Here is a 13,631-nt window from a genome sequence, read left to right on the forward strand (position 1 = left end):
GTGTGGGCAGGGGGCCGAGTTTCGAGGACAGCGGAGCATGATGGGGCAGGACGGACTTGGAGACCCCTGAGGACGTCCTGGGGGACTGCGGGTGACGCAAGTCTATCCAGTGTGTGGCCCTCTGCAGCTGCTGGACTCGTGAGGGTGCCCCTGGAGGTTCAAGGTGGGGCCTTTTGCCAGTGAGTAGGATGGAGGACGAAGGACCAGGGAGCCCCGCCAGGAAAGGAGGCCGTTGGGGGGTAGGAAGCACTGAGACCGGGTGCAGGGAAGGCCCGGGGGGGAAGAAGAGTGTCATCAACGGGTAACAGGCTCCAGCCTCCTAGCCTAACGACGCTCCCCTCTGCACCCCACGCAGCCTCAGAGCTGCCTGCCCCACTACATTTCCCAGCGAATGCTCTCTTTCGTTCCCCTGGAAGAGCTCTTTAACCCGCTCCTCCTTTCAACCTGCAACGCCCCTTCTCACTGTCCGTGGATTATCTTGTTTCTTAATTCAGTGAGAAAGGAGAGCAATCAGAAGACAGCCCTCATCCGCCACCCAGTTAACCTACCACCCCTCCTGTGCCTTCAGCCCTGTGGTCTGTCTTCCCTTCTGCTACAACCAAGGAACTCTCCCAGGTCCTGGGCCCTCTGGCCGGGAGGAGGCAACACGCCCTCCCTGCACCACCAGTTCTTTCTATTGAGTAATTATGCACATAAAGTCCGACAGCAACCCCTTCTTGAAAGAAACACACTAACTCCTTGAGTGCCACACCTCCTTCAGCTGTAGTGTTTCATGTCGTCTCTGTTCCCCTTCGTAGGACAGCTTGCTGCACAAGGTGTGTGCCCTGCTGCAGGCAGCTCCTCACGAGTCATCCTGTTTAATCCAGTCCACTCAGGTGTTTCTAACTCTTCTATGGAAACTGCTTTTATCAAGGTAACAGGTGCCTCTGTCTTGCTGACGATTGGATGTTTGTCCTTCACCTCTCTGGATTGCTCAGCAGAATTTGCCAGATGACTGTAAGCCCTCTCTTGACACATGCTCGTCCCAAGGCCCTGGAAACGCTACTCTCCCGAACCTTCCCGCCCTGAATTCTCTGACTGCTTCTTCTCAGGCTCCTTTTCATCTACTTGATTCTTTCTGAGTTCCCTCCCCTCCCCCAGGGCTCTCTTCTCTCTGCGTACGCTTATTCCTCACAGATGACTTCTGATTCAGGCAGTGGTCTGGCAGGATGGCCCCCTCTAGAGGACTGGCTACTGTGACTTGTGCAGGGTCTGACAAAACCTCGAGGGAGAGAATAACCGGTGTCGGTATTGTTCCCAGGCCTGCAGCAACGAGGGGCAGTGGCCACCGGAAGGGGATGGCAGGAGCTGGGACCTGCAGGTGAGGCTTATGGCCAACCCCGGGTCAGCCAGCAGGAGGGAGCTGGGGGAATACAAGCCTTGACCTCGCCCCCACCAGCCAAGTACCACCGAGAGTGGGAGGTTGAGGGAGTGAGCTGGTGTGGTCTACACAGCCGGCACATGGCACAGAGCCGACTGGGGCAGGACAGAGACAACAGGAGGGACAGACATGAAGTATTAACATGGCTTCCAGATTTGTGTCTCCAGCTGTGACCTGCCGTGTGAACATTCCTTGCAATATCCACTCACCATCTCCACTTTTATGTGAATTACAAAATTCTTTCTTTTTTTTTTTTTTCAACGTTTTTTATTTATTGTTGGGACAGAGAGAGACAGAGCATGAACGGGGGAGGGGCAGAGAGAGAGGGAGACACAGAATCGGAAACAGGCTCCAGGCTCCGAGCCATCAGCCCAGAGCCCGACGCGGGGCTCGAACTCACGGACCGCGAGATCGTGACCTGGTTGAAGTCGGACGCTTAACCGACTGCGCCACCCAGGCGCCCCACAAAATTCTTTCTTAATCTCCACTCCCCATCTCCCTGTTTTGGTAATGAGTACCAGTCAACATCACTTAGGTCGGCACTAAGAGCCCCCGTTCTTTTCCTCCAACACGTCAGCCATTGAGTCAGCTGCACGACACAGTGGCTGTGCACGAGGCCTCTCATCCAGGCCACACCATCTCTCCTCTGGACTGCGGTCAAAAACCCCTAATGGCCTCCCGGTTTCGTTCAGTGACGGGACTATTGGCAACCTCCCTAGATAATCTTCCCTTCTGCCTCACAGCTAAGTGAAGCTTGTTTATGTCTCAGGCCACTGTGTGCCCACCTTAGTGGGAAATGTCAGTTCTGGTCCTCTTTGCCACACGTTCACTTCCCCACCCTCTTCATACATGGTTCACATCTGCCCAATAGAGTTTATTTTTTTTAATGTTTATTTATTCTGAGAGACAGAGAGAGTGCATGAGAAGGGGAGGGGCAGAGAGAGAAGAGAGAGAATTCCAAGCAGTCTCCATGCTCAGTGCAGAGCCTGATGTGGGGCTCGAGCCCACGAACCATGAGATCATGACCTGAGCCGAAACCAAGAGTTGGATGCTTAACCGACTGAGCCACCCAGGCACCCCTCTGATTTAAAAAAAAAAAATTAATGTGTATTTATTTTTGAGAAAGAGAGAGAGCATGAACAGGGGAGGGGCAGAGAGAGAGTGAGACACAGAATCTAAAGCAGACTCCAGGCTCCGAGCTGTCAGCACAGAGCCTGACACGGGGCTCAAACTCACAGACTGTGAGATCATGACCTGAGCCGAAGTCGGATGCTTAACTGACTGAGCTACCCAGGCACCCCAATTTTTTAAAAAAAGTTTATTTATTTATTTTGAGAGAGAGAGAGACCGAAAACAAGTGGGGGAGGGGCAGAGAGAGAGAGAGAGAGAGAGAGACCCAAGCAGGCTCTGTTCTGTTAGCCCGGAGCCAACACAGGGCTTGATCTCATGAACTGTGCTGAAATCAATAGTCAGACGGTTAACTGACTGAGCCACCCAGGCAACCCTGCCCAATAGAACTTAAAGAGAAATTTGTTGGGGAGCTGCTGAGAAACCTTTCCTTTGTTATAAAAGGATATGTTTTTGTTTTTGAGAGAGAGAGAGAAAGAAAGAGTGAGTGGGGGAAAGGGACAGAGGAAGAAGGATAGAGAATCTCAAGCTCCACACTCAGCACAGTACCTGGCATGGGGCTTGATCCCACGACCCTGGGATCATGACCTGAGGCGAAATCAAGAGTTGGACGCTCAACTGACTGAGTCACCTGGTCCCCCCTATATATTTATTTTTAAAAAATGGATGTCCTTTTTACACCTTTCTCTTTCTTCATTTGAGATGGTGATATAAAGATGGGATGCTTTGTGCTACGGCAGCCACCTTGGGCCATGAGGTTTGAGAAGTATGAAGACAAAAACCATACACTGTGACCATGGGAGGGAGGAAAGGATGGAAAGAGTTTGTGTTCCTGAAATGGGATACTTTATGCCTTTTTATTCGGTGAGGCTAAAACTGTACTGTGTAAACCACAGCTGGGACTTGAGTTGCTAACTTCTGAATGCATCCTGGGCAAAACACACCCCAAACCCTGCAGCCTATTCTGTACTCAACAGACAGAGGGATTCGTTCAGAACAGGAGTCACGATGGTGTCTCTCCTCAGAACTCTTCTCTGACGTCCCATCACACTTGGAACAGAAGCTGGAGCCCATATCTCCATCAGCACAGCTCCAAGATTGCCACCCTGGGCCTCTGTGCTCTGTCCTCGCCTCACTTGGCACATCTCACTTCTCTACGACATTCAGGTCCATGCGAGGATGATTTCCTGACAGGTCAACCCTGACTCGATGGTAGAAAAGCCTCTTGCACTGTCACTTGCCATCTTGTTTACTTGTTCAGTTCTCATGGCATCCACTGCCCCCGGGTGCTGCATGTGCGTGAACTGGTGAAGGGGACAGTGTCCAACATTTGCCTTATATCCTCTGTCACTCACCAGGAGTGAGGCTTCTTAGCCGAATGAACCAATTGTGTGTGAATGCAGTAGAGCAGTGTCTGGCACAAAGTAAGCGTTTGCCACTCCTTGTGTAAGAATGTCCGCTCCAGGAAGGCAGAGCTGGGATTCCAGCGCCTGGCGTCTAGCAGGTGTGTTTCGGAGCCGCTGATGGATGGATGCGTGGAGGGCACACAGCAGGCTCTCTTCAGTTTTTATTGAGTGGACGGTGGAACAAAGGATCTCTGAACTGAGATTTCGGAACTGATTCAATTCGTGTTGACAGGAAGGCCTAGGATATGCTTGAGGGCTGGGGGGGCCCCAGGACGGAGTTGTGCATCCTGAAAACCCGAGACCAGGGAGTTGAAAGCATGTCTATTAGGATGTCAGAGACTCTGAAAGGGGTGGCAGGGGAGGGCCCGGGAGCCAGCATCTTCTTGGAGGAGGCCGGTGGTCCGCCGCGAGGGGAGTGAGGTGCGGAAAGAAACGTGGGGAGCCAGGGGCCTGACCCCTCCGCACTTTGGGCTGGAGCTCCTCAAGGCTGCTGACGCCTCCTGCTCCTGGGGGAGAAGGCGGCGGGGGGGGGGGGGGGCCGCTGGGGCCGCTCAGCTCGGCTGTCCGTCGAGGACGCCCAGCCCCGCCCGGGCCCCGGCCCCAGCTGCTCGCTTCAGCATCTGGCCAGCGCCCGGCCCCGCGCGAGGCGGCACGCGCACTCGGCGCACGATCCCCGCGCCCGCCCCCGCCCTGGGCTCGTCCCGGAGACCCGGGGGCCGAGGCGCAGCCCAGAAGGCTGGCTGCCCCGACCGGCCGCGGGGGACAGGGCGGGGGCGGCCAGCTGGGGGCGGGGCGGGCGGCATCCGGGCGGGCGGGGCGAGCGCGGATTGGCCGGGCGCCGCCACGTGACCGGCCCCTTATAGGGCGTGGTGCGGGCGGCGGAGTCGGGTGCGGCGGCGGCGGCGGCGGCGGCGGCGGCGGCGGCGGCGGCGGCGGCGGCGGCGGCGGCAGCGGCTGGGCCGGGCGAGGTCCGGTGCAGGTCCGGCGGCTCCGCGGCTGCTCCGCTCTGAGCGCCTGGCTGGCGCGCCCCGCGCCCTCCCTGCCGGGGCCGCCGGGCCGGGGGATGCGCGCGGCGCCTGGGAGCCATGGTCCGCTTCGGGGACGAGCTGGGCAGCCGCTATGGGGGCGCCGGTGGGGAGCGGGCTCGGGGCGGCGGGGCCGGCGGGGCGGGCGGCCCGGGCCCCGGGGGGCTGCAGCCGGGCCAGCGGGTCCTCTACAAGCAGTCGATCGCGCAGCGCGCGCGGACTATGGCGCTCTACAACCCCATCCCGGTCAAGCAGAACTGCTTCACCGTCAACCGCTCGCTCTTCGTCTTCAGCGAGGACAACGTCGTCCGCAAATACGCCAAGCGCATCACCGAGTGGCCATATCCTGCCGGGGGGCCGGGCCGCTCAGGGGCCGGGGGACCGTCCGAGGTCGCGGGGACAGGGGCCGGGCGCGGCGTCCGGTGTCCGCGCTCCGGCGCGTCGGGGAGGGGGCGGCCCGGGCGGGGGGGCCGGGGCTGGGGCGGGTCGCGTGCGGCGCCCAGTGGCCATCTTTCCCGGGGTCGGGAGGAGGGTGCGACCTGGGGAGAGGCGGATGGGGACGCGTCTCTCGGCGAGGAGGGGGCGGGGCGGGGCTCCGGGGGCCTTCGCGCGCCGCGTGTGCGTGTGTGTTTGAGGATGTACGCGCGCGCGCGCGCGTGTGGTCGTGGTGGTGGCGGCCGCGGGAGCGGGACGGACGCTGGGCGGAGCCCCCTGTCCCTGGACTCGTCCCTTCGCTCCCTTGGTCTGGGTGCAGAGCGCGCGGCCAGCCTGGAGGGCACACGAGGGCGAATCCGTGTCTGTGTAGGTGTGAGCACACGTGTGGACGCGAGCCCGGGCGCGTGCCTGGCTGCAGGTGCTTGCGTGTGTGTGCGGGCATAGCATAGCATGAACCCGGTGTTGCGCGTGCGTGCGTTCGGGACTCGGTACATGTATGTTCGACTGCCTGTGTAGGCACATGTGGCTACGTGTATCTGTAGGTGAGAGTGTGCGCCTGCGCAGGATCCTTCCTCAGCCTCGCGCTAGGGGCGCGCAGTCCCCTCCCCTCGGGTCGAGGACGCCCGGCGGAGCGGGGCTGGGGCGCTGTCCGCGGTGCTGACGGCCGTCTGGACGTGCCGAGGGGCTGGCTGCCGAGAGACTGCAGAGGCTCCGCCTCCAGGCGGCCCCCCCGCCCCCCACCCCCATCCCCAACCCCCCCCATCCCGCCGAGGATGAGGGCAGAGAGGGAAGGGTGGGCTTCTGACCGGTCATTCTCAGGCCCTCTGGAGGTGGCCTCGCTGTGGTTGCTGCACTGCTGCGCGCTGTGGGCCTCGGCTTCCCCGCCTCCCCTCCCCCTTGGCACCTCCTGGCCAGTCCTTAACCCACGCACTCCATTTGAATACATGATCCTGGCCACCATCATCGCCAACTGTATTGTGCTGGCACTGGAGCAGCACCTGCCTGACGGGGACAAGACACCCATGTCTGAGCGGCTGGTGAGTGCGGCGGGGCCGAGGGCAGGGCTGCGGGTGGCAGTGGCTCATCCGATTCCAGGACCCTTTAGGATCTGTGGATGAGCTTAGCTTCCTTGGACAGGGACATCTGGGCAGCTCTCCTCTCCTTTTTGTGGAGGAAAAGGTGAGAACCCAGGCAGCTAACACCTCCCTCAGGGTCTGGGGGACTGGGGTATCCGGCTCAGCCCATGGTGGGAAGGAAGGCCTGAGAGAAGCCACGTTAGCTAACAGCTACTTTGCCCTGTGCCACTAGCCACCCCACACCCTAAAAGGGTTGTCCAGTTCTACAACCTTAAGCCTTGATCTAAGAAACTTAGTGTAACCTGGGGTAGGGGAGTGGCATTCATAGTGGTCCAGGGTCAGGAATGTCAGGCTCTATGAGCACCCTCACGATGGGTAGGCTGTGGTAGGCCCTGTGGTACGGTCCTGGGTCTAGGGGCTGTCCTCCTCTCCCTCAGAGTTGTCTTTCCTGGTTCTGCTTGGAATACCTTCTCCATGGGGCCACCCCTACCCAGGGGAAGCCCTCCTTCCCAGGCTTTCTTCCCAAACATCCTAAATCGTTTTCACCCACTCCTGCCAAGAGCCGCACAGGTCCCTGTGGTGTCCCCTGTTGGAGCACATGAGAGTCAGGATGCCAGGGCAGGGTCTCTGGAGGGGCTGGGGCAGAGGAAGGGTGATATTTGGAGCAGTGAGTCCCATTTCAAAGGTGTGGCTTGTCCCCTAGCCCCTAGTCTTTCCTGCTGCCCTGATCCCTTTGCCTGGGCTTGGTGTGGGCTCCCAGGCCTGAGAGACTGAGCCTCAGAACAGAGAGAAGGAAAGAGCAGGTACAGGGGTCTGGAGAGGGAACCTGGGGCCTGGCTGAAGAGCTGCCCCAGCAGTCTCTCCTGGGGTTACTGGGCATCAAGAGGAGAATCCCTCTTTCTTTGTAGCCTGGCAAGTGATTGATCGTCTCTGTGGCTTCTTTCTATGACGTCAGTGGAGATAGACAGGAGGTGATACAGGGCCTGTTCAGTGCTTAGTGTGGGCCCTGAACCCCCACTGCCCACCATCACAGGCCCAGGGGTGGGGAAGGGGAGACGGAGTAAGGCTGACCTGGGGGTGCTCACAGTGTTGCAAGGCACCAAAAGAAGGCAAGGAAGTGGAGAGCCAGTGGGTGGGAGGTTTTCTGGAGTAGTCATTTCTGGAGGTGCTCAGAAGGCCGGGGGGTTTTGGTTGTGAGAGAGGAGGGGTGTGAAGGACAGCACAGTCATGCCGCCAGGCAAGAGTGGGTGTGGTCCCTGTGGGGGAGTCTTGCCCCACCAGGAACCAGACAGGGTCACTTGCCTCCTGTGGCCCCCTTGTGCACGCTGGTGTTGTGTGTGCTTGTGCTGAGTGTGTGTTCAGGGGGCTAGAGCAGAGGGTGAAAGTGAGAGCAGAGAGCCTCTGCCAGGCCACAGGGCGTGGCCATATCTCCAGGGAAGTCTGGCAGGGGTAGGGCCAGAGGGAGGCAGGCCAGGAGATGGTGGGGGGCAGGGGGCAGGGAGACCAGTGCACAGTAGTTGGTCTCACGCTTGTCCCTGCTGGGTGACAGGCTTGAGTGGGCCAGCCGGGCATCCAGGCAAGTCTGAGCTCCTACCTCCCAAATGAGGGAAGATTTGCTTTGTGGTGAGGGGGGTTGGGCTATTGGGAGAACAAATAGAATGTGCCTAGAGGCCTTGGGAGCCCTTGCTGACCCTAGTCTTGTGTGTAGACACAGGTCTTCGGGCCGTTAGGACAGACAGAAGGCTGGAACACGGATTGGGGCCTGGAGAGGAGGGGCTGTGGCGGCTTCAGGGTTCAGACCTGGAGGCTTGTGCTGATGCTGGTGGACCTGTAGGGGGCTGGGTGACAAAGGGTCAGCCTCTTCACTGTCTGCCAGCCTGGAGTGGGGTGGGGCCTTCACAGCTCTCTGTCTCTGGGGTTCTGCTTCTCGGCCAGCCGTCAACCTCCTGAGCGGCCTTTGGCCAGAACCGCTAGCTTGCAGTCCCACCTCACCCCTTCCGAGCTCGCCCTGAAGAGAAGGATCTGTCGTGGGCCCTGTCCCATCTCCCAGCTCGGGCCTGCTCTTTCGTCTGCCTGGAAGCTCTCTGTGAAGACGTGTTTGTTGGAGCCAGTGTCTTCCCTGGGGCTGATGGTCAACAGCCCCTTCGTTTGGGGGAGAGAGGACCCTCTGACTAAAGTAGACCTAAAGCTTTCAGTGGATGATTTCGGTCATGAGTCAGCATCTGGGTACCAAGATGGGAGAGCTGGGTGGTGATGGGCACAGGGCTGACGGGGCCTCTGGGGGAGGTAGCTCCTGCCAGGCACAGCCGGAGAGGCCCCGGCTGAGGGTATTCCCGGTCATATGGGGAGGACTCTTGAGGACCAGGCTTCCTGTGTGTGGCGGGGGGAGACACGGGCTGCTGACCCTCAGTGGGAACTGACAGCAGCCACAGGGAGCCAGTCTGGCGCTCTCCTCCCCTGCAGCCCCAAAGTGGCCAGTCCCCAGGCCCTGCAACCCTGGCCCCTTTCTGGCAGGGCAGAGCCGCTTTCTGTAGGGCAGTTCCTCCTCTGGCTCCCTAAGGGCAGGCCCTTCCCACCACTCCTTCATCTGCTTTTTTATAACAGCAGCCCTGGCATACAGGTGTCCTTGGTCTGCACTCAGGCCGTTTCCCATGCTGACCTTCCCAGTGCACCCCCGTGGTCCAGTTCCCTGGGGCTCACCTGCACCAAGGCTCTCTATGCCACCGTCCCCAAGTGAGCGATGCCCCTGGTCACTTACCACACCATCTGTGCATGTCTCCATGTGACGTCCTCCTCCCCGAGCCCTGTACAGCTTGCTTCCCACCTTGCTCGGCACCAGACAGACCTGGCCCCAGTTGATGCTCGTGGCTGAGTGATAAGATGCGGTGACAACATTCTTTTGCTCACACTGTTCCCTCCACCTGGAATTCCTGTCCTCGCTGCCCTGCTGTCTGCCTTACTCTCCAGAGGCTCCCTGGGGTCTGGGCTGTATTTGTCCCCACCGAGATTTGCATTTGTGTGTTATGATTATTATCCAGAAAATGTGTGTTGAATGAATGAGTGGGTCCCGGGCTGCACCCCAGGCATTGGGGCATTATCCAGGCAACTTCTGCAGTGATTGGAGCCCAGGATCACACCGATCACCTCTGGGTTTGAATATGGCTTGGTTTCCAACAAGCTGCGAGTCTCCAGCAAGCTGTCATGTCTGGGCCCGTTTCCTTTAGAGTCAGGATGATAATACCTTTAGTGCGTGGGGTGTGGGATGGATTGCAGAAAAGGCCCACAAGTGCTGTCAACATTGCTTCTCCTGCTGCAGGGCTTCGAGGCGTGAGAGACCCCAGGACACCCCCCCCCCCCCCCGCCACCGCCCTGTTGTGGCTGGGGTGCCACTGACTATGGGAGCAGGGCCACGTTTCCTGTGAAACCTGTAGGTGGTGAGGCTGAGTGGAGGGGGGGTGGGGTCAGAGCTGGGACAGTGTCCCCGCCTGCTGCCTCGACCTGCCCAAGTTGGGGGTGGTGGCAACCCTTTCTCTGCCTCTTTGCAGGATGACACAGAGCCCTACTTCATTGGCATCTTCTGCTTTGAGGCGGGGATCAAGATCATAGCTCTGGGCTTCGTCTTCCACAAGGGCTCCTACTTGCGGAACGGCTGGAACGTCATGGACTTTGTGGTGGTTCTCACAGGGTAGGTGGCCAGGACCTGGGGTGTCCCCTTACTTGGAGCTGGGGCTGAGCCAGCAGTGTCCACACCAAGCTGTTGTGAGTGCTGGTGGCCGTGTGAGGAAATGCCTGATTGTGTGGGACGGGGCTGTTACCCGTGAGCGGCCGTCTTCGCTGAAGGACCTACGTGCAGCGTTCTGTCCTCAGGTGGAGCGCTCTTACAGACCGCAGGCGTGGGGCCACTGGCTCTGTGGCTGGGTCCCCGTGGGGGAGGGGCTTCCCAGGGCAGAGGGAGGGCTCTGGGCAGTTTCCTGACTGAAGAGCTGCCTGGAAGTGTGTTCTCAGAGCTCTGGCGCTGTGCTTGGACGAGCGCGTGAACGTTGTGTGTTTCCACGGTTTCTGGCTCCAGGAAGGTGCTTAATCGGTGTGTCCTGCCCACCACTGTCCTCCTCAAATGGACCCTGGTAATTGACAATTTGTGCTTCGAAGTTGATTTGGGGGTGGGCTGGGGTGGGTGTGCAGGCAGAGCACCCTGCTCGTCGTCACTGAGCCCCTCACCTTTGGAGGCTAGGTCTTTCGGTCTTTCCGACTGCCTGACAGTAGGGCCCTTGCCCTGCTTCTCTGGCCAGCGGGCTGAAGGCTGGAGCTAGGCTGCTCTGGGAGTGGGGTGGGTGAGTGCTTAGGGAGTTTGCTCCACAGGACCTGTTTGCATAGCCCAGGCCCCAGAGGCCCCACCCCAGGCCAGGGACTGCAGTCTCTTCTTCCCTGGGGCCTTGTGGTCCCAGAGAGGCTCAGAGCCCCAATCAGAGAGGAGGAGGGAGGCCCCACTGTTGCCCAGAACACTCCTTCCCAAGGAAGGGTGATTGTGGCCAAGGCCTCCACCCTGCCCAGCGACCCCTAACCTGCCTTGGTGAAGGTGACCACCTGTGCAGAGGTGGTTTAGGCTGAAGGCAGAGGAGGGAGGAGGTGACCACGGAAAGGCCCAGATCTGGGGCTCAAGCCTCCACGGGCTCCCTGTGTGTGAGAAGACATGAACTTGGCTAAATAGCCTCTGGGCAACCAAGCAAGACTCCCGGTCCCACTGATGATGCTGGTGGGGGTGCTGGTGGTGAGCGTGGCCCTCAGAGGGCGGGGCGCTCCCCGTGGTCCACGGGGCACTGGGCAGGGTGTCCGGGAGCATCACTGGCTGTTTACATCGCTCCCTCCCTCTAGACGTGAGCCCCTGAAGACAAGAACGGTGTCTTATTTTTCAGGGTGTCCCCAGAGCCTAGCTTGGGGCGGGCCCCCAGGAGAGGTCAGAGAGTGTCTGCTGAATTAATGGGTTACTGAAGTGGCAGTGCTCTGTGCTCGGCCTGCTGGGAGCCCGCTGGGTGGCAGGACCCTGCCTCCCAGTCTGCTGTCCATGGTGCTGAGTGTCTGGGTTTCTAGGAACAAGGCAGGGAGGCAGAGGAACCCCCATCTACTCCTTGGCAGGACCTGCGGTCTTCTGATAAGCTCGTCCTGGTTCCAGGTCCAGGGAGCCATTCGCTCAGTGAGGGCTGGGAGAGACTTCTCAAGGGGAGGTCACAAGACAGAGGAGGGTGGACTCACCTTCCTGAGAGCCCCAGTGAGAGGGTCGCAAGGGTCCTGAGACCTTAATTCTGGCCCCTGGCCCTGGCCTTGGAGACCCCTACTTTGTCCATCTCTTCTTTCTGTTTCTGTTTCTTCATCTCTCTCTCTCTCTCTCTTTCACTCTCTCATCTTTCCCGTGTACTTCTCTCCTCCATCTCACACCCCACCCCCCAACCCTGGTTTCTCTGTGTCTCTGTCTCTCTTTTCTTCCTTCCCTTACTTTCGTGGTCCTCGTCTCTGCATTTCTGGCCTTCTCTGACTTCTTTGTCTTCTCTGTCACTATTTCTTTCACTCTTGATGCCTTTGTTTCTCTGTGTCTTTTCGCTTTTTCTCTCTCCTTCTTCCTTATTCTCTTTCGGTTTTTGGCCTTGTTCTGGGTCTCAGAGTCTCTGCTCTCTGCGTCTGTAGGAGGAGGGCCAGGAGTTGGCACTAGTAGTTTCCAGGCTCCCTCTCTCTGCACATCATTGCCAGAGGTGTCTCAGGTGGGGACGGTGACCTGTGTCCCCTAGGGGCTCACGTGTGGGCCCAGAGTCATGCAGGGAACCCGCTCAGGTGCTCCTGCTTGTGGCTCACGGGGGCTTATGAGCCTGGGTGTGTGTGCATGTGGGTATGTGGTAGAAGGAGGTCCCAGGTCATTTCGGTGTGAGTGCTAACCAGTGGGGAAGCCAGGGAGGTGCTCTAACCCAGCCCCTCCTGAGCTGAGGTCCCTGTGGATAGCCATGGGAGGGGCATTACTTCTCATTACTTTGTTGTTTTTAATTAGGGTTTACTTAATTGGGGCTCAGAGGGCTGGAGGCCCCTGGTGGGGAGGGGAAGGGCTCTGGCTGGGGAGGCCGCGTTGCTTGGTGAAGCCCGACTTGTCCCTAGAGGCCTGCTGGGGTCCCTTCTGCTTCTGAGGCTGGTGTGCAGGTCATGGGAGGAGACTTGAGTGGAATGGGGTCCCCACCCATGCCTCAGGGAAGCCCCTTATCCCCAAGCCTAGGTCTACCCCTGGCATTAGGGAGCATAGCACCTAGTCCTAGCTCCACGGGGATGTGCTGAGGGGCTGTCCTGCCCACAGGCCCCCCGTATGCCCCTCGTCCGTGCCTCTGCCACTTGAGCTGCCATCTTCTGACACTTTCTCTGCTAATCATCATTGGTTAATTGCTCATTTGTTGAAAATTTGCTGAGCCTCTGCCAGGTGCTGAGGACACAGGAGTGAACAAGACTGCTGATCCCCTGCCCTGTGGCCAACATGCTGGGGGACACCGTATCCCCAGCCCTCCTCTGTTTCTTCTTGGTGTACATAGATTTCTTAGAACATTCACACTTCATTACGTGTGATGTTTAGTGTGCCCCCCGCCACTCCTGCCCCTCGATATATGCTTGGCAAGGGCAGGTCTTGACCTGTGTTCTTCATGGCTACATCACAGTGCCTGGGGGGAGGTATGCCATGAAGGTCACTCCGTAAATGGAAAGGCCATGCTTCAATTTCCCGCACCGGAAGGGAGTTAGGAGTGCGGAGTGTGGGCTGGGAGGCTCCTGCTCCATGTAGGATGCGTAGAGAGGCCCTCAGTGGGACGGTGAGTTTGGAAGGGCATGAGGGGTGAGCCATCTACATATTTGGGGAGGCGGTGGCTGGGGGTGTCAGTGCAGGACACAGGTGTATCGATGGTCTTCAGAGTCCAAGAATAGTCAGGATCCCTGGGGAAGCTGCCCATGACTGAGCCCAGGGACCGGAGTTCGTAGATTGGGACTGGCCAGTGAGGTGGGTGGAGAACCCAAAGAGGAAAGTGGATGGTGTTTCAGGAAGGAAGAGCTCTTCCTAAATAGAAGCAAGAGGAGGGAATGGAGGAGGGGTTCGTGGTGAGCACCTGTGGGCAGCTCTTCT

General features: G+C 59.0%; 1 protein-coding gene across 4 annotated transcripts in view; it reads left to right on the top strand.

Moving 5' to 3' along the window:
• Positions 1-4,857: 4,857 nt before the first annotated feature.
• CACNA1B (calcium voltage-gated channel subunit alpha1 B) overlaps positions 4,858-13,631 on the top strand; it is a 190,721-nt gene continuing 181,947 nt past the window's right edge. For 2 of the 4 annotated variants that reach the window (XM_060608054.3, XM_060608056.3), the window contains exons 1-2: positions 6,230-6,451; positions 10,036-10,175. In XM_060608054.3, the coding sequence (XP_060464037.3) occupies positions 6,359-6,451; positions 10,036-10,175 (233 nt within the window). In that variant the 5' untranslated portion in view covers positions 6,230-6,358. Of the gene's footprint in view, positions 5,321-6,228; positions 6,452-10,035; positions 10,176-13,631 lie in introns of those variants that run through there. The other 2 variants (XM_060608057.3, XM_060608055.3) reach the window with 2 other exon arrangements.

This window comes from Panthera onca, chromosome D4 (genome assembly GCF_046562875.1).
Source record: "Panthera onca isolate mPanOnc1 chromosome D4, mPanOnc1 haplotype 2, whole genome shotgun sequence".
NCBI classification, from domain to species: domain Eukaryota; kingdom Metazoa; phylum Chordata; class Mammalia; order Carnivora; family Felidae; genus Panthera; species Panthera onca.